We start from the raw sequence: 21,068 nt of genomic DNA on the forward strand, positions 1-21,068 counted from the left end.
GTGTGGTGGGGGGCAAGACTCATGAAAGAACCTGTGAGATGTACAGCAAGCGTCGTGTTCATTTTCTAGTAATGACTGAAATGAGGGAAACGGACTCTTCTGTTCAGTACAATTGCACGTGTGCTGTGCAAAAGGTGTTAAAGTTTCATGAGAGAATAACAGTGATGCTCCTGCTGCACGAATCAGTGGTGAACTAAAATGGACCACTCGTAATTCTACAACAGAAAGAGCAGGGGAAGGATGTTAACTGTAAAACTAGCTATGGTGTGGAGAGGATAACTAGGAAATTATGGTTGGTCTTTCTGTGATGATGTAAATAGTTTTGTGGCACCAAGTGGAAATATCTAGTGGCAGATTCAGAACAAAGAAGAGTATCCATCTCTTCATACGATGCATACTTAAGACACAGAGCTTGTGGCCACAGGACAGTGGAGCTGCTAAAAATTTATATGGCTTTAAAAAAGGGCAAACTGAAAGAGCAGTCCATTGAGGAATATAACACAACAAGAACATGCCTGGCTCAGGAAGACCAGGATACACAACATGTTGAAAGCTGGGACAAGATACTCTTTCTGTGCACCTTCCATTGATTACTACCACAAAGGGGATACCAGGTGATATTTGCAGTACTACTATTCTTATGTTACTATCGCTAAAGGATTAAAGGTTCCAATTAAATAACTAACCCTCCTTGAGATACTCTTACACGTGTCAGCTTATACCACTGTCTACAGACTATTTGGATTTATCAGTTTTTTAGTTTTTTTTCAGGAGTGTTAGTAGCAAGCATCTGAATTTGCACTTAGCTGCTATGTATGTTAAATAGGCTCCTGCATCCATGAAATAGTGACTTTATTTTCATGGTAAGTATACAATGTTTTTCTTCTGTAGGGAAAAAAAAAAGGCAGACATTTTCTTCATTGAATGCATGTTCCTTTTTTAATTATATGACTTCATTTCAAATACTAGCATTCTAATGAAAGATTCTAAAAAGTTCTCTGGCAGTAAATGGTGAATAAGTAGAGGACCACAACATGCTTGTAAGGAGATTTATTTTTATTTTTTTAAGATAGAACGTAAATCATTGAAGCCACTAGCTACAAATGTGTGCCTCAAATTCTACTTTGTACCAGACTTTTCCATAGAAACCTTGTGAGGCTAGGCAATGTCATTCTCTATTCATAACGCACTAAACCATTCGAAGACATAGAAATATTGAAAATGCTGGGTAAAACCTTAAATTCAAACGTCACCAGGTGTTGGCATACTTTACTAGTAACTTGAAATTGATTTTGTTCCCCTTGGCTCAGGGGCCTGTTTTTACTGACCAGTCAGATTAGCCAAAATATTTTCAAAACTGCTTGTTCCAAAGGCAGAAATATTAATCATGACTAAAAAGCTCTCTAACAGCCTACCTCTCAGTTTATATAGATTTCTGTTCTTCCACTTATATTTTTTCAGAGAAGAATTAATTACAGAAGATTATCGGTCAGGCTTATAAAGGAATTAGATGTTTAACACCCCTTTGATTTCTCACTAGGGAAAAAAAAAAAGATTTAATTATCAAAATACCTCTACAAATCTGAGTCTATGAAAGCTTTTTTTTTTTTTTTTTTTGAATCAGCTATATTAAATGTATAATCCTTGTTCTCACCTATCTTTAATTCCCTCATTGTCTTCCTGAAACAGATAGAAACAGATGACCAAACAGCTCTGGTTAGTAAGCCCAGGAATAAAAGAGGAAACACTAATCTGGCATCAGCTGGATTTAACATTATCAACTCCATCATAGGATCAGGCATTATAGGTAAGTGTATTTTCTTTATTATTCAGCCTTGTTTATATATGCATGACTACTCAGTGTTGAGAAAAAAATGCTGTCCTCTTATTTTCTGGTGCTGTTGCTGAAGATTTTTTTCTACGTTTTTCTTTTATTATGTGAAAATCCAGTGTTGTCAGCTGAGATCAGGTCTCACTGTAGTAAGTACCCTTCAGCCTTTTTTGCCATAATGACCGGAGTACTGGTTGAGCAGGTGCTGACTCAGCTTTCTGGCTAAGCAGCCCTTGGTCTACTAAAAATAATCACATCGATTAAGCGTGATGGTCCAATTTGGAAGATTGAAAGAATTTATTTTAATCTGAATATTTCATTATTTTGGTCATCACAAATAAATATTTGTAAACATTCAAAAACGTTGTTTTCTTGCTTACAGGGTTGCCATATTCAATGAAAGAAGCTGGTTTTCCCTTAGGCGTACTGCTTCTGTTGGGAGTTGCCTATATCACAGGTACTGTAAAAGCAGTTTGTTGTAAAGTGAAAATCAGCCTTGCAAAGTTTAGATGATTTTGAGCTTCATGATAGCTTGTTTGTGACTTAATAAAAATGAGGAATTTTTTCTCACCTCACTAATCCCCTGAGCAGATTAGTAAAAGTAGAGAATTATACTGTACAACATATAAAGCTGCTTTTTGTGTGCCTTTTATTTGGTGAGGCCTAGTTTCTTGGACTAGGTCATGGTGACATTTGGAAGAATAGCTTATTTGTGTCTCATAATCACCTGTTTTAGTCTGCTGTTTTTCATCTAAGACACTGATCCTTGAGTGGATAGTATATTACTCAAATGTACCACAGAATTAAAATCTCTGGGTGTACTGTGATTTTGAATATTTTAATATTATTCATCAAAAAATCATTGATTTACCTTCCAAAAGAAATTGTAAAGACTGAAAGTTTCATAATTTTAGTCATTCCTAGAAGATAATAAACACTGATACTGTTCACAGAAAGGAACTGTTCCTATCGCAGCATAGATTACAAGCTAAGTGAAAGCCAGATGAGGAATAGACGAGGTCTAGCTACTGTCTGTCAAGACATCTACTCTAAGGTAATAAATTCTGCGCTATAACTAATCCAGACTGGAAAATCCCATGGTGCTCAAATGATCGCTAAAGCATAGTTTCAAATAACAGCAGCATTTTATACTGTTCTTCATAAAAGGTTGAGGTTCTGTCTCAGAGTAATTCCATCTGTGACATCAGCTCTGTCTCAAGGCATATTGCTTCATACAAGAGAGTGGTTCTCAAGATAAATTGACACTGACATTCTTCATGTTTTAGCCTCTAAGAGGATATAACCAAACATTACATTTAGTTTATATACCTCTGCGTTGTTAATTTAATTTTCCATTTTTGGTGCTTTTGACAGTTTTCGCTTGAACTATACTGGATACTAATTAAAATGAGGCTGTTTCTGCTTTCCCTTATTGGGAAAAGTGGAATTCCCTTACCATATGAGCCTACAGCTCCAGATCTTGGTGGATTTAAATTCTTTCTGAAAAGATTTCTCATTACTGTTCTTCCCAATGCTGCAGTTTTCCCTTACAGACTTTTTTTTAAGGAGTAGAAAAGAACAGTACCTGCTAGTTGGTTCATGCTGTCTTTAACAATTTTATTTTTTAACAGATTATTCCATTATATTACTGATCAAAGGAGGAAATCTCTCTAGTACCAACACCTATCAAGAGCTGGTCAGAAAAACATATGGCCTTATAGGTTATCTAATTCTTTCAACTCTTCAATTTTTATATCCATTTATTGGTAAGATCACATAAAATATAAATTTTCATGTTTTATAAATAATAAGCTTTTCCATGTTACCTTATTCTTTCACTTCTTAAATATTAAGAATTCTGTAAAGAGTAAACTGTATATGCCTCTTTCCTTAAATAAAGAATTGTTGAGTAGTGAAGAATGACTGGAAAAGAATTCAATGAATCTGAGGACCAGAATAATAGAAATGAAGTGAAATGTAATAACACAGAAGTCTGGGATCACACACTTGAAAATTAATGACAAAAGTAGCTATGAGAAATAAAAAAAGGGGAGACTCTTCTAGAATGAGGAATCTGATATGCACTGTTTCATACAGGACTGCAGGAGGTAAGGATAGAGACTGCAATGAGAGAATGCAAGAGACTGGATTTGGTGGCTGCAGAGTCCCAGAGCAAAATTTTCCCTTTGGGATTAATCAATCTGAAGTCATTTTAAAGTCATTTTAGGTAGACAAGATTTTTAAGGGAGTCAGGTTAGTGTTACTGCGGGCAACAGCTTTGCACCTTCATATGAATTGCTTTATCAAGCTTCGTTCTTTAAACTGAAGGTGTGAATTACCTATGAAAATATTGATTCATTACCATTGACTTAAGAGTGTAATCATTACTTCATAGAGAATGTGGAAAAGAATTGTAAAGATTTCAGTTCCTACCTTGGAACTAGTTATGCAAATGTACGTGCTTGAATTTGTTTCCATATATAGTGTATGTGCACACGTACTTCCAATGTAGAATAAGATACATATGAAATATGAGTATTAAAGTCACAGCTCTTATTAATGAGAGGAAGGAATGGAAGTCCATATTTGCTATCTTCATCTTTTCTCCTTTCTTCTGGTTGAAAGATTTCAGACTTCTACATGAGCTAGGAGGTCCTGTGCATTTGATTCCAGGACTGATTATTTTATTAACGTAGGAACATAACTAAATTGAAACAGGAGTTTGAAAATAAACTGACAAAAAAATTGAAGTTGGAAATGAACAAGGCAATTCTAAAAGCCTTTTTTAGTCCCTTCTGAATTAAGTTTATGTGAGAAAACAGCACAGTGGCCTTGCTTATCAGATTGGATTCTTTCGCACGTAGTACATTTTTAAAATAAATAAAGGAGACTGTTAAAATATCTGTTCTAAGTCTGAATCTTACAAGTTGTTAGGTGCTAGCTAGAATTCATACAAGAGGGATAGTGGCATAATCCTGAGGTCTACAGAATACATGTATTTAAATATTTATCAAATGTTCTCTATTTTATTTGCACTAACAAATTTTTATTTTCTTTAAGCTATGATTAGTTACAACATAATAACTGGAGACACTTTAACTAAAGTTTTTTTGAGAATTCCTGGAGGTAAGATGCATTTAAAAATTTCAGAATGGGAAAGATTTATTAGGTAGAAATGCAGTGTATTTGGGGTTTATACTGTGTCAGAATGAAGTAATATCTACCTATTACTTTGGGTCTGAATTACCCTTAAATATTAAGTTAAGAATTTAAATCATGTTTGTAAGAGTGCTTTTTAAACAAAAAGAAACTCAAAACTATAAATCCTATAAGTCCTTGGGTCGTTGGACTCTGTCAGTGAAGACTAAGTGCATCAATGAAATACTAAGCAAATAGAAGTCTTTCATAGTGATATGATTGCAAGGGTTTTCTTGTCATATTTTTGAATGTGCTACATTTGAATACTAAAACTGCACTTCAGTGAATAATTCTGGATGACTTGCACATGATATAATGGATTTAATTCTTACTGAAGCATATCTGTATAGCTGGTCATAAACTGCATATATAACTTCCAGTTCTGTTAGATATTCACTGTAAAAACTTTTAAAGATCTTAACTCATGCACTTCTTACTCTTCTGCTGCTGTAAGTTTTCACAGCAGAATCAGTGGAGCCCATTTGTGTGCGTTTGTCATCTTTTTCATCACAAAGCCAGTTAAACTTAAACACTTTTCTCTGGCAAATTAGACTGAAAAGAGCAAGTGTGGAGTGAAGTGGAAATTAGTTTTTGTATGAACTGTTTGCTTTCCTTAGTGAGATTATAATTTTCAGATGGTGAAGCCTGCAACATGTGGGATTCAGTTTTAATTCTCACACTCTGTTCAGGTTGATAGTGAAATAATATCTAATGTCTAATAATATCTAATAATCATATGACTTCTTTAATGGGAGGAACCAACAGCATGTCACATCACTTCACCTGCCTGTGAAGACTGGGGGAAAGGTATTATGATATTCCAAAGGATAAAGGAACTGTACACCATCTTTTCATGTCAACTGCCACTCACTTTCCAGCCAAAATTATTCAGCAAGCTGATTTAAATACATGATTCATGTTAATTTGAGTAAAAGTGAGATGTTTCATATCAAGTTGCTGTTGGCTTGGAAAAAGACACCAGTTATGCAAAAAAATTCCATTGATTGCAGAGGTTGTTATGTTGTTGCCTCCATGTGGTAATCTGAATTTTTCAATTGGAAGTCAGGTGACAACAAGAAAAGAGGTGCTCAAATGAACCACTCAGAATGAACTTTAGGATCGTTCTGTAAGAATTTGTGTATCTTCAACAGAACAGTAATTGATCTCAACACTGTCAAAAGATCCTCAGCAGTAAATAGCAGAAAGAAACATGGTTTTACTTGCAGTCTACCAACATTGACCCAGGCACGATGAAAGAAATTAATGCTAATCTATGTATTCAAATGCCACACTTCCAAAGTTTGATATAATATATCACGTGTTATGCACTATAGGTTAAAATCGCAGAATTCTGGTGATTATGTGCATGCTGTGTATGGCTTCCCCTATGTTAGTTAGTGGTTAGTCTTTATTTCACTTTCTTATCTTGAATAAAGGAGATAAAAGCTTGGTCAACATCAAAGTTTGTTATTGCTAGCCTTTTGAATGCAACTAATCTATTCCTTATGTCAGTCTCTTAGAGGAATAATTTTTTCTCTTTTGATTTTAGTTGGACCAGATAATATACTTACAGATCGTCACTTCATAATTCTTCTTACCACCATCATCTTTACCTTGCCTTTATCTTTATATCGTGACATAGCAAAATTGGGAAAGGTAAATCATAATAGCAGTTGATTTAGTTCACTTTTCTCTATGCCATTAGAAAACAAGTGCCAGTCATGACCTAATAAATTTGAATGCCATCCAACTCTAGAGCATATTAAATATTTTAGAAGTGCAGACTGTCTTCTGTCCCAGGAAATACCAGAGAACTTGGAATAGTTTAAGCAGAACTTTGGTCCCTACCTGAATCACTAGATTTTTTTTCCATCTACTGTTAGTAGAAATCTTTTTTTTTAAAGCAGTGAGTGTTGTAGGCCTGATCTTGAAATGCTGAGCACCATTGATTACAAATGTTTAAATGGGAACCATCTCTTACAGTTACTCCTACGAATAGTTGCAATTGGATAGTTGTTCAACAAGAATAACAAATAAAAAGATGATGGTATAGGACAAGCCTCATAATTATAAATATTTGACATGTGATATTTAGAAATATAGTTGTTTACCAATTCTTTTTTTGAAAATAAGTTGTGCTGCTAAGAGGAGAACCTTTCAGCAGCTTACCAACTGAAGTTGTGTGTTGTCTGTTTTACAGGTATCTCTTATTTCTCTGATTTTAACCATTGTTATCCTGGTTATTGTGATGGTGAGGACAGTAACATTGGGTCCACAGGTGTAAGTATTCTTACACTTGCCATAAAGTGAATTTTTGTTCATATATAGCCGGTTATATCAGTCTTGCATTATATCTGCATAGTTTTGGAACATGGGTGCTTTGATAGAGACAAGTGTTTAAAGAAATAAATCTGTACTAATTTAAAGACAAATCTGTACTAATAGCAACACAAAATGAACTGCTAAAACTTACCTACCTTTTTCCTTCCATTGCACATAAGCAAAGTCACCAAAAGTCTCAAAAAACCAAACAAAACAAAAACCAACACTACAGATGAATTGGAAATTACATGTGCTCTCTCTAATAGCAGCTGGTTCCTGAAAGGGCATGTGAGGTTGCATATCACTTGAGAAGTCTTCAGTTTTGTCCATTACTGTCAGATGACCTGTATCTGTAATCTTAAAATAGACAGTATCTTAGCAGCATTTCTTCTTCTGTTAATATAATGATTTCATAATGAAAATTGAATACAAATAAGGAAAACAAGTGAACTGCACAATAACAAAGACTTTATTCTGTCATTTGAGAAAACAATATAAACATGCTGAACTGTTTTCCATTACTTGTACTCTTAAAGTAGTGTTTTAACATTGGACTTTGGAGTGTTCTAGACAATTAAGTGCACGTATGAATGTGTGTTGTGGCAATATTTTTATAATTATATTGCAAGAAAGTGTTATCAACCTAATAACTTTCATTTATGGTGTAGAAGGTCTGCTTTATCCCTTTTTCCTTATTCTTTGAACGTGAAGATATATTAATAAAGGTGACAAGCTATTTTTGAATGTGATTTCTTATTTATTGGAATAGATTTGTATAGTATTTCTAATGTTTCTGTACAAAGTGGATTCTTCCACTGTGATTACTTAAGCAGTGGCACATGACTATGTATTTGTCTTATTGCTGTGATATATGGTTTAATTGCAGGGCATTCATGTTTTAGTGCTAGCAAGATAATTAGAATAGCAGTTTCTAAAGTTGTGCCAGAGAAGTGCCATCACCTGTAGAAATGGTCCACTCAGAATAGTGTGGAATTTCAGCCCGCCCCCGTTATTCTTAAGTAACATGTTTGTCTTACCATGTTAAAGGTTTATTTGGAAGCAAAATCTCAAAATTCCATGTCAAAAGAGAAAGCTATATATAATGGCTACTCCTGACCTTGTTACTATGGTAACATTTTTTCTTAGCAGTGGTGGTGCATGGAAATATAAGAAGTGCATGTCTTTGTTTCGTACAATAAGTAATGATGCTTTCTTAGAAATTCTTCAAGTCTTACTGTTTAATTTTAGAGACTCTTCCATTTTTGCATTTATACTTGTTTTCATAAATTCATCTAAGAAGTTGATAAACTTATCAATTTCTTACCTCACAATAATTCTATCAGTCTATTTTTACTGTATGTTACAGTTTGAAACAGATGTAAACTTCAGTAAGTTTTAATAAGTCCTCATAATATTTTGCTAAAGTTATGCTATCTGTTTTTTTGTAATGAGAAAAAACACATTGATATGTTTTAATATGGGTCTCATCACAGTATCATAACAAGTGAAACAAGTAATGCATTTACTGTGAGTCCTTATCAGTATAAAATAGAAGTTGGAGTTCTGAAGATATATATATATATATATATATTTAAATCTTGATTAGAAAATCTCAGATTTGTCATGTAGGAAAAAAAAAAAAGTATGGCCATAGGGATTCTTGATGGGGTCAAGAGAGAATATTTAATTTTTACTGGTGTAACATGACTGTAGATCTGTTGCTGCACACAGCTAATTGTCTAGTTTGTTCTTGGCAACTCCATAATTTTCCATTCCAGTTCTTAACTAGCCTTTCCTTTGGAAGTTTTCTGAATTGCGTATGGTGTCTCTCCTGCTGCATTTCATGTTCATTGCTTTGTGGCCTAACCACAGTGAAATATGGAGAGCAAACTATTCCTTCCTTTACTAATTCTTAAAAACCCATAAAAAGCTGTAATTTGTCCCTCTTTGGTATTCCTTTCTATAGACTAAACAAACATTTCCATTAGTGTCTTATCTTGTCATTTCTTATACCTCTAATCATTCTAAATGGCTGCCTTAACTTCTCTGTAAACAGAAACAAGATTGTGGTGCCCCTACTGCATTGTCTGATTTATCTTACATGCAAAGTGTCTTGAGGTCCCTTTCACTATCTTTTGGGGATTGTCATGTTCCTGTTTATATAGCCTGGGTTGATGTTTGCCTTTTTGCAAAATGACATGGTGTTGTGGACATGCCGCGAGTCTGTAACCTAATAGAAACACTGAGCCCTCTCCTCTGCAGAACAGTGAGGTAGCAGTCTTTGCTTTCTTTCACTCTGTTCTTGTGAAGTTTGGGTTGTGGTATAGTTGTGTCCCTCTCCCCCTCCCTCCCCATCTCATTCTCATGAAATCTGTAACTGCGTAACTGTAGAATTTGTTGTTAAAGTACTGAATCCTACTTTATCAGCTGATTTTTTTCCATTTGTCAACATATTTCTGATTTTTCTTTTTTTTTTTTTTCCAGCCTGTTATCTAGCATGCTTGTGCTAACTGCACGTTTCATGCTTTCTACAAAGGATGCTTTTTGATCCATCTTCTGAGTTACTATTGAATACGTTCAGAAGTATTGGATTCAGATCAGTGTCTAGTGGAATCCCATTCAGAAGTCTTCCCACCTTGATAATTACTCTGAACACTTTTCACTTACCTTTTACTTTAGATTTTTGAAAGTGAAGATTACTTTGTGTTAAGGGGTGCAACAAGATTATCTGGGAATGATCAACTGTAATTTTGTTTAAATGCCATTCAGGTTCTAGTGGAAAGTAATATTAAGATAACAGAGTATTTCCCTTCCAGAAACCTTCTACTGTGTTAGACCATCAGCAAAGCAACAATACTATTGTTTGTAATGATTTGATGTGTTTGAAACTGTAGGCAGCAATAATGAGTCTTTGGAGTGTTGCATTTTTGTTTTATTTTTTAATTGCTGTGGGAGTTGAGGGAGTTGTTCAGGGACATTTTGGGAGTGTTACTTTCTTGTTAGCTCTCGGGGGAAAACAATAACTAATTTCTGTTGAAGTATTACTTGGTTTATTTTACTTTCTCTTATAACAAATTAAGCTAAGCTACTCTTTTCTTGTTTTGCTCATGATTAATATAATTCTTGTGACTATTGTTGTCTGAAGGACATAATGTGTCTGCAAATAAAATTCAGTGTTCTGGACCCAGAGTGTACTCTCAATAGCTTAAGATGTTAGATAAAAATACATTCAGATGATCTATTCCTAGTTTTATTTCCCCCCTGCTGGTAGCTGGGTGTTTTTCTACTATGATCAAAACCAATGTATTAGAAATAATTCAAACTGTAGATGTCTATGGATACTTCTTAATACTGCGTAAAGTAACTTCATGGTTCAGAAATGAAACTAACATTCCTTGCTGTAAAAAGAAATACTTTATGTGTCTTATAAAGATGGACAAATTTGATCATCTTTTGGGAAGAATGTCACGATGTCAGTGTCTGCATAATACATAAAGCTACAGGAAAAACTTCAAGAGCATCTGCTACGCATAAATAGGACATGAGAATTACTTAAATGGTAGCTGATCACAGGGATGAAATACCAAGTGTTCAGTAAAATAACTTGAAAGTAGAAAGTTGATTCTTTCCTTCATATGAATAAGCCAACAGTGAGCAAAACTAAACTTCAATTTGGTGAAATTAAAACAAACAAACAAACAAAAAAACCTAAGCTACCATACATTTACAGACCTGTCAGTTGTTCATTAAGGAAAAAAGGGGATTAAAGCAGCTGTATCTAAGAGGAGCTGACGTATTGTTTTACCTTGTCTGTCCTTTAAAAAACAAGGTGACTTTATATAACGTGAGATTCAAAGCTGATGTGTTATGTTCCATTATATTGATTGAAGTTATATTCAGTATCTCTAAATTTAAAAGTTTAAATTGAAACAAAAAATATTTTACCTTACAATAGAATTAAATTTTACATTTTTGTGTCTACGTCGTTGAATTAAACATGAATTTATCTCCCATGTATTCCTTGATGAGGTGCAAACCAGCAATTAAAATAAACTTGTGGTCTGTCACTGTTCTTCAATCCAAAACAATGGAAGTGTTTTGCTCATTCCAACATGTAGCTCCCCTCTCAAATGCATAACTTCATTTCCTGTCTAGAAACTGTATTTTATTTTAGTCAGTGCTTTGTGCCTGTTGGCGGGGTTGAGATCAGGGATGTAGGTTTCTCTTACTCTCTTTTAAGAGATTTTGTTTCTGATGCACTCTGCTGTACTGCGTTTGGCAGCATTTCTACATAAATGACAGAAAATTTCTGCATAGCATAGATCTTGTGATGGGGACTAGTCTACTGTAAATGTTTCACACAAGATAGAAGACATTCTGTTGTAGGCTGCCAAACAATTTTGCCTGACTCTTACTCAGGATCTGGATGTGAAATGCCTTTACCCCTTTAGGAACTCTTAGCTTTTGCCTGGCTTGTTTGTTCTTTTCATATTTTCCTACCTGTTCTTACATTGGTAAACACCAATCTCTTCAAAACACTTTTAACATTTTTAAACTCACTAGCATGCTTATTATGCTATACTTTTCCTTAAGTATACTGAAGACTTAGAGCCTTATTTTATTAACCACTAGGCTTGCTTCACCACTAGGTTTCACCACCTTGCCACTGATGATTCTAATTGTCAGCCTGTCTTGCTGTTGTCTTACTTCCAGCTGAGAGATTTTCCTGGCGGGTATCTCCCTTGGAAAGTCTTTTTTTGTGCAATCTTTTATTATTTTTGTTCCAAGAATCAGAGTTACATGCTCTCAACTTTTGTGTTGTATTTCAACTACTTTATATTACAGATAGCACAGCTTTAACCAAGAGCATTTGGCATCACAAACGTTTGTTTCATCCTCCTGCTGCTTCTCTGGCATGAAAAAAAAAAAAATTGCGCAGGCATAGCCTGTGGTTTTTATACACTGAGTGTGGAGCAGTAAGCTAGCTATTTTTATCATTCATGGATATTCACAGCTAGTGCTATTCTTGTAAGCAGCAGTTGAAATCATCCCCTAACAATTCCTAGCAAGAAAGTAGGTCAAACTGGGTCAGAATAAAGTTTTGTTTGTTTTTCTTCCTTTTGACAAGGACCTGTCTTTAACAGCAGCAGCAGGATCGAAAGATTCGAACAGATATAGAGTTACCTGGTATTCTTCTGATACTCTCAGTCAGCCTGTGTATGTCTGTCTACACAGACAAACATTTATATAAATTTTATGTATGTTTACCCTCATCTGTATGTGGTTAGTGTTCTTATATCTAGACCATGGTATTCACTAATGGATTTTTTCTTTGTGAATATCTCAAGTCTTTGTGAACACATTTGTTTTTGACCTAAAAGCATATATTGTATGGAAGTCTGTTATGCAAATACGTTGCTTGAATTTTGATATTTGTTATTTCAAACAGATTCCCATTAGCATGTTACTTTCACTTGTTATTTATGTAGCATATCTGTGGGAGGTCTCTATTCCCAAGGTCTGAAAATGCTTTTCAAAAAACCTGCAGGAGTATATAACTTATTGCAAGAAATACTGAGTCATGCTCTGTTGCATTCGTTGTCCATACCGATGTGCGTTCTAAGACATGGCAATCCACTGGCAATGTTCAAATCACGGGTCTGGAAAGGGAAGGAGTTTACCTTCTTACATTGATAAATAATCAGGATTTTTTTCTTTTGCCGCTCAGCTCCCTCCAAGATAGTACTCCTAATCTGGTTTACTGTTCATCCACAAAGCGTTATTTCAGTCTGCATATTGCCAGTGCATATGCTATTGCTATGCAGGTGGAAAACTAGCTCCTGATGTTTTCCTAAATTATCTGGTCACTTTCCAAGATGTTTCAACTGAAATCTACATGCTTTTTCCATTCCAATGTTTAAATCCCATTTATAGGGAGTTTATAATATGGCTATATTGTTGCATGGGATGTGCTATTTTCACAGAAAAAAAGTTTGAAGCTGTTATGGTTGTCTGATCAAGAGGTGTTTCAGATAAAAGCATTCTTTATTTCTGTGCATTTTAGAAATATTCTTTCTACAGGGCATTAGATAATCTTAAATTCTTATGAATAGAAAAGCAATAAGCTAACTTTAAAAAAAATCTATTGTCAAAGGATAATATAAGACAAATTTTCATTTTCTGTTTGATTTCAAAGCTGACCTCTAGTGGTTATAGAACAGAACAGTTGTAAGATTTGTTTCCTATAGTCTATTTTTTTAATATTACTGTCTTTGAGATGTGAATAGTTTCCTGAAAAAGACATTCAAAATTATGAATATGAATTATCCACAGACATCTCTAACTTGATGCCGATGCCACTGATTTCATATCAGTAAAGGAAGCTACTCTATATAATGAACTACAGCAGCTGTAGCTGGTCAGATCTCCTATTTCATAAAAAAAATGCACGATATCTATTTCATTCACAGAGTTTATTGCATCTACGTTGCTTCTGAATCTGAGAATATTTTAGGAGGGCCATATTCAGATGCTTAAGACTAGAAATCTAGTCTAGTCAAAAATGTATACTGCATCCAAGCTGAAAAAAAAGAGCTTGATTTTGATGCTCAGGTCCTGTTTGACCTTGAAATTAAGGTTATAGCAACCATAGTTTAAGACCCTAAAAGTTGTTTTACGTCTAAGCTGAACACACATTGGATGCTGGAAATCAGGTTTTTAATATGGAGAAGGAAGACATGACTACTTGAGTTCTCAAGATATAGTGAGATATGAGTTCTCAAACAGGAAACTAACAAAAAACAACTACTTTTTTTCTAATCGTGTTTAAAAATTTGGCAGCAATGAAATCTAGCATAGCATGTGCCACTATGGCTGTCAAAACCACCTAGTTACCAGAGGGAGAGACAAAGCTCCCAATGTTACCTTCACAGAACTGGTGTGACTGTCATACTGCTTTGTAGGGCAGCAGGAAGATAACAGCTAAGGCCTCAGGTGGCAGCTGGTTTCCCTCTAAGTAAAAATGGAGCAATCATAGTAGCAGCACACTTTTTAAAGGCAAATTTCTCTGCACCCATGCTTTTTGCTTCAATATTACAAATATAAGGCTTCATATGATATTGAATTTCATTTGATATTTTTAGCAAACCGCGGGTCTGGCAATGAATACTTCCTGCCATTCTCTTTCATTCCTTTTGGCTCTTTATTCAGAGAATTTGATCGTATTTCAAGTGGGTTTTAATGAAGATTGCTGACAGTTTTCTGTTGTCCTCCTCTAAGGTTTACTATTAACAAAGCCCAAAACTGTGGGCATAACTTAGAGGAGCAGATGTAGAGGATATTACATTCTTGCCTGATAATAAAAGTCTCCATACACTTTCTTAAAGTTTATTTTGTCACTCCTTTGGGAACTAGCACAGTTCCTTTAAGATGAGGAGTAGTTGAAACAGGTGTAAATAAAGACAGACTGCCTCACTTGATTTGTGACCTAGGGAAAAATTATCTCTGGACTCCATGAATTATGTGTGCAAATTCAAAGGAAAAAATTGCCTCTGAATAGTCTGAGGAGATTTTGGGTTGAGATAACCTCAGTCAGAATCAGTAACAGCTTTTACCTTCCCAGTTACTGTTTCTTGATAAATGATGACTTGAAGAGTTTATTTACAGAACTGGCTGCTGAAACAGGCTGACAGTTTGGGCTGCAAAAAAAACAGGTTCCAGGAATACTTTAATCAAAACAAGAAGGGTGATAAGGGCATCTCCCTGGTTTCAGCTTATTGTTGATGAATACTGGCCTAATTCAGATAGCTCTGGAGTTCTGACTAGTAATTCTGTATTACAGCATAGTATTTAAAATTATTTTTAGTAATTGATGGTTGAAAAGAGTGTAATATATTAAATTCTATTTTAGACCCAAAACAGAAAATGCATGGATATTTGCAAAATCAAATGCAGTACAAGCCATTGGGGTGATGTCATTTGGTAAGTCTTTTTTTTTGTATTTTCAGTCTTCAACTGTAAAAAAAATTATTTGATTTTTTTTTAACCTAGAAATTGTGTATTTTTAACTGTACTTTTTTATTATATATATTCATGTTAAGCTTGTTTACGGAAAGCTGGAATTGATTTTTTTTATTATCCATAGGTGAACTTAGTTGTTAGAATTTAAGACATTACAACAATCTGTTGTCCATCCTGCCATAGAAGCTGTTGCTGCTGTAGCAGAGATAGCAGTGTGGCACATGTGAATCCAGTTTATAGTTCATATTTTAAAGCACCTGTATCGGTAATGCTAGTCTAATTCCTAAACTGGGAAGCCTATGATCAGTCTGCATTTTCTTGGGTGAACTGTAACAGAAAGGTATTGAACTGAGATGCATACATTCACTATAGAGTGAGGCCTTATAGAGTGCCTGTCTCCTCCCATTTCCAACAATGAACCATTCAGATGAGTTTCAACTCACCTCCGTTATCGTCATTGTAAAACCCATTCTGCCTGGGGGACATTGTATCTCACTTCTTGTTAATGCCGTAATATGAGGCCTCCCTATGTTTGATGCTGTCTAAAATGGATGTCATAGGATGTCTGAAAGTAGCAAATGGTTCTGTGGATTTGAAAGAATCTCTGAAGTGCTATTGGGTTCTCGTGCAAAAGAGCAGAAAGAACTCTAAGTGGAATGCAGATATGGATAGGGGAGTGGGAAGAAACAACATGGCATTTTAGGGTAATGTAATCAGAATCATCCCAGGATGAATATGAACCTGCATCAAATCAATTAAGTAAAAGTTCAAGCCATTTATCTTTGCTATTCAGTGCAGATTTAATATTCATATTTAATAATAAATGGTATCAAACTGCGCTCTCCCCTACCTTGGAATATATTTATTTTATGTGTATGTGCATGAATTCATATATTTGCTTTAAATGTCATGTGTGTTTCAGCATTCATCTGCCACCATAACAGCTTTTTAATATATGGCTCTCTTGAAGAACGCACGTTAAACAACTGGTCTCGAATCACACATGTGTCTGTCTCCCTTGCTGTTGTTATCAGTGTACTATTTGCTGCATGTGGGTACATGACTTTTACAGGATACACAGAAGGTAAACTGCTCAATCCCTCAATTTTGGTGCTTTCTATAGTCATTACACTTAATTTGAGTTCTGTTTCTAATACCTTAGTATGATCTTGGCATTTTTACATCTACCGTGGACAGAAACAGCTAGGACAGACATTCCTTGTAGTTACCCATCAACCAAAACAAGATACAAAGATGTCAGCTATATGCTAATAGGTGTCAGATTCCCAAGTGGAAGCCTGAAAATCCCCTTTGAATGTTTCCATATCCAAATACTTATGAGGACTAAACACCTGTAACTTAGCGACATGGTCCTTTAACAAAGAGAGCAGGAAGAAGAAACACTTGCTTTGATTTTTTTTTTTTAGGGTGCCTGGATACACATTTCCGTACATTCTTCTGTATCTTCTCCTGTCTGTGCAAATATAGCATCCTAGCTCTGACTTAAAGATACTTTCTATCATTACAACAGCCATTTTAGTGTAACTAATGCTATTGTCATGTCTCTGTGTATGTGTGTATGTATATTAATGTAATATATAAATAACATGTACTGATAATTATACTATTTTATGTGATTTTGTTTAAAAAGAAATGGAAAAAGTGCTTTTGGAAGAAAATGCATTATATTGTTCAGCACATTAGTTCCTCAAGGAAAAATATACATTGCATAAACAATCAGCTTTTCTGTTATAGAGCTGTTCCAAATTGTGGGAGAATGCTTCTGAGCTGTTCTCCTTTTGTAAAGAAAAGCAGCATTTAGCTGAGAACAGAAGAATTGTGGGGTGGGGGTTACTAGTTGATCTGTTCTCCTTTTTTCCTCCTTCCAGTACTGTTTGTACAGCCTAATTTGCTGGCCTAGACACAACTGTAGGCAGACTAAGTGCAAACTGGCTTGAGATATTTCAAATACAGAGAGTGCTGACTGCAGCTATCCCTCAACATATGATTCTACTGTAGACAGGTTCCATCTTACCTTCTGTATCTCCTGTCAAAATCTTCCAGATATCTTCTTTGAAGCACATCCTATTCCTTCTTCAGTGCCGTTGTGATCCTGAAAGTGGTAAATCATAAGACAGTATAATAAACAGGTAGAAAAGATGTGGTACATCACCTGACTACTATCTTGCAGTTTTTCTTGTGCCTGATGGATCATGATTCCAGATTCTTTGCTGTAACCACTAAACAAGATGATCTAAATTCTCTTGCAATGCTTTAGTTGCTAGATATAAAAAGATTTACTGCTTAATAATCCATATATATTTATAATGGGCTTTCAGGGTCAGAATATTTGAAAATCTTCATTGCAGCTTACCAGCTATGATTAGATAGTGTCAGGGAGATGCAATTATTCAGAGGTAACTCCCTGGCCTTCCTAGTATTAACTGTTTTTGTTAGATGACTTACATTCTAAATTAAATATTTTATATACAAGCTTTCTCTGTCCCGTACTGAGTTAAAAACCAGCATTTCATATGAAATAGATGCTAAGGGGAGGACAGCATATATATTAAAATATATTAAAATATTTTTGAAAGATAAATACTACTTCAAATAAAAACACTGCTAACAGCAAGTTAAGATGAAAATTCCTCCTGAACATAACTTGACTGTAACTAGACTTTCGTGATGTATCAGGAAAGGGGAACAGAAAGTCTCAATTACTCTAGTGACTCCATTAACTTACACTTCAATTTGCAAATGAGATGAGTTCAAACTAATCAATGTTTTGCTATGCCTCAGGAGATATATTTGAAAACTACTGTAGAGATGACAACCTTGCTACATTTGGGAGGTTTTGTTATGGAGTTACTGTAATTTTGACCTTCCCCCTTGAATGTTTTGTGACCAGAGAGGTAAGCATTTATTACATTCTCCCTTTTAACAATGTTGATATTATTAATAATGTGAGAACATTATTAATACATGTTGTGGCTGAAGTCAATGGCTGATCTGTAATAAATATCAACAGATACTATTCTGCTGATGCAATGAATATGAGGGTACTATTTGTACTGTTGAGATTCTGGTAATATTATGTTACGCTAATTATAATGTTACCTAATATATTAACAACAGCTATAAAGTCTGCATAAAATTCCATTTTTGGTATAAATGTTACTGTCGTCATTATGTTGAATAGCTAAAAATAACACATTAACCATGCTTACTAGCTTTGCTGGGTGAAAGTATCTCTAGGAAATCCATCTGTTCAATCAGTGGTTGCAAGTGGTTTTGTTCTGTAGCAGGAAAATGAGAGGAAAATAAATCCTGCAGATATAACTAAGCCAGTATTGAAAGTGTTCTGCAATTTTAGTAATGCTTTCTATGAGTTATTTTTGGAAGCAGATGATGTTTTCTTGAAGCAAGATTCAAAGTTCAGTGAGTATATTCTCACCCACTCTTTTGGCTTCCTAATGTTAGAAAATTTGTTATAAGCTGGCGGTTAAAATAAAGCGCAAATTCAAGGTTTAAAACTGTGGTTCTGTTTCAGGTGATTGCCAATGTGTTTTTCCATGGGAACCTCTCAACCGTTTTCCATATTGTTGTGACAGTAATTATCATTGCTGTGGCAACTGGTGTATCGTTAGTGTATGATTGCCTTGGAATAGTTTTAGAGCTGAATGTAAGTGAACCTGCATACTCTTCTATTTAATAAATCACTTTTTTTTTTTGATAAAAGATAACTCAGAAAAATCTGTAGCTCTACTGAAAATCTTATGCAATTCAACATAGTACTCAGATAGAAGTGTTAGCAGAAAAAAAAGGAATTGTTCAGTGGTTGTAAATAGTGTAATTGAAGAAGGAAGTTTTAACAAAGGAAATAATTAAAAATCTAATCTACATTTATTCTAAACTTCATTTGTAATATACATCATTTGTAATATTTTACCTCCAATTTCATGTCAGCTATTTTTAATAAATAAATCAGATGTGAAAAATATAGTTAGAAGATGGAGAAAACTTTAAGTGCAGCCTTTCTTTATGGAATTATTTTAGAATTGGCTTCTTACATCCCTGTCCATGCATTCAATGACAATTTCAAGCCATATATTGCACACTTACCTGAAACTGATGGAACAAAAGTGAGGGACTTATTCTTTACACTATGTGATACATGTAAGTACGTGTACATTGCTCTGAACCACAATGCAGTTTATCTGCCAACTGAGCAGTAATAAGTGATTCTGTAGCAATGATTTAGCAGAACATGCTTGGACTAATATTATAGAACCAGCCTGAATATTCAGATAAGCTATCCAATTACCCTCTATCTGAAATAATTATCTACATAGTTTCTTCTGAGTTAATTCTTTCCAAATTATAGCTGTCTCAAAATAAACAGTGGTCCACTTGGTTTGGTTTCTTATTCATGGTAACTGTTGGTAATTTCCATTATTTTTCTTTCCTTTTTTTTCCACTGCAAGTGCAGAAAATTTGCATGTGTGTATGTATACACCAATAAAATTATGTATATTTGTGCATCCATATGTGCCTATTTGGGCCAAATATCTGAATGTTGGTATAATGAACCTATTTAACTGTGTGCGCACATATATGTCTATATGTGACTTGAAAAAGAAAATTTTCTATTTAGCAATACTGGAAAAGGCCTCTATTATCCAGCTTTACTGTTGTGTCAGTCTATTCGTGGCTATTTACAAATTCAGATTTTTGTTCTTCAGGTCTAAATATACATGCTTACAAGGGTTTTCTTGTTGTTTCCCACACACAGGGAGTACTGAGTGCTACCCCACTTGTTTTTATCATCCCAACAGCGTGTTATCTAAGGCTGTCCAAAGAGCGGTGGAACCATTCGGATAACCTCATATCCTGCCTGATTCTTGTTATTGGTGGGCTAGTGATGACAGTTGGGTTTGTTTTGACTCTTTTGCATCCCCAGGAATGTAGCCATGGAAAAGAAATGTTCTACTGCTTCTCTAGTAATGTTTCTTTTCACAACAGTACACTTCCCCCTTAGGTAACACACCAATCTGAATGAGATCAGGTGTGTCTTCCACCAAGCCATATAGTCCAGTTTAAAGGTGCCTGGAACAAAGATTTTGTTTTCCTATGCACCAATAATTTTAATCTGTATAACCGTATTTATATACTTTATGTTGCCATCCTTTTTCTGATTAAAAACTTAGCTTTTAACTGTTGAAACAAATTCTCAAAGGTGCCTTGCAGGAGACATTACTTGCTTAACTTGCAAACCTTCCAAAAAAGCTTAATTTATGTTAGTGAGTCACCAGTGCAGTTTAAAAATTATAGGTGAAATGTGTAGGAATGTAAACTCTTCCCATGTTTCATTGCTTTTATTAATTTTCCTTAATTTTTATTAATTTTGTAATGATTAAATGTATATTTATTAGCATACCATATTATGTTTTTTTTTTTAAGTCCTGAAAAAGAGTATGTCTGGCTCTCTCTGTCTTGAACTTGTGTGGTTAAATTGAAAAAACAAACAAACAAACAAAACTAATTCTGTATTTGATTTTGCAATAACTGTTCTTTAGTGCTGAAAGCATCCCTTGTACTGGCTTTCCAGTTAAGGGCAATTTTGTATTATAACTGAACTGTAACTGATATAATCCAGCTGTAATTGTTACAATTATTGGTTTTCTTATTAAAAGAT

At 34.6% G+C, this 21,068-nt stretch overlaps 1 protein-coding gene across 1 annotated transcript; it reads left to right on the forward strand.

Moving 5' to 3' along the window:
• The first annotated feature begins 2,222 nt into the window (after positions 1-2,222).
• Positions 2,223-20,752, forward strand: SLC38A11 (solute carrier family 38 member 11). Its single transcript, XM_035571972.2, has 10 exons — positions 2,223-2,288; positions 3,463-3,597; positions 4,892-4,957; positions 6,579-6,685; positions 7,230-7,309; positions 15,261-15,331; positions 16,293-16,454; positions 18,173-18,285; positions 18,924-19,055; positions 20,166-20,752. Exons 1-10 carry the CDS (start codon positions 2,228-2,230, stop codon positions 20,409-20,411), a joined length of 1,173 nt encoding a protein of 390 aa, XP_035427865.1. The 5' UTR covers positions 2,223-2,227; the 3' UTR covers positions 20,412-20,752.
• Positions 20,753-21,068: the final 316 nt, after the last annotated feature.

This window comes from Cygnus atratus, chromosome 6 (genome assembly GCF_013377495.2).
Source record: "Cygnus atratus isolate AKBS03 ecotype Queensland, Australia chromosome 6, CAtr_DNAZoo_HiC_assembly, whole genome shotgun sequence".
Classification (NCBI taxonomy): domain Eukaryota; kingdom Metazoa; phylum Chordata; class Aves; order Anseriformes; family Anatidae; genus Cygnus; species Cygnus atratus.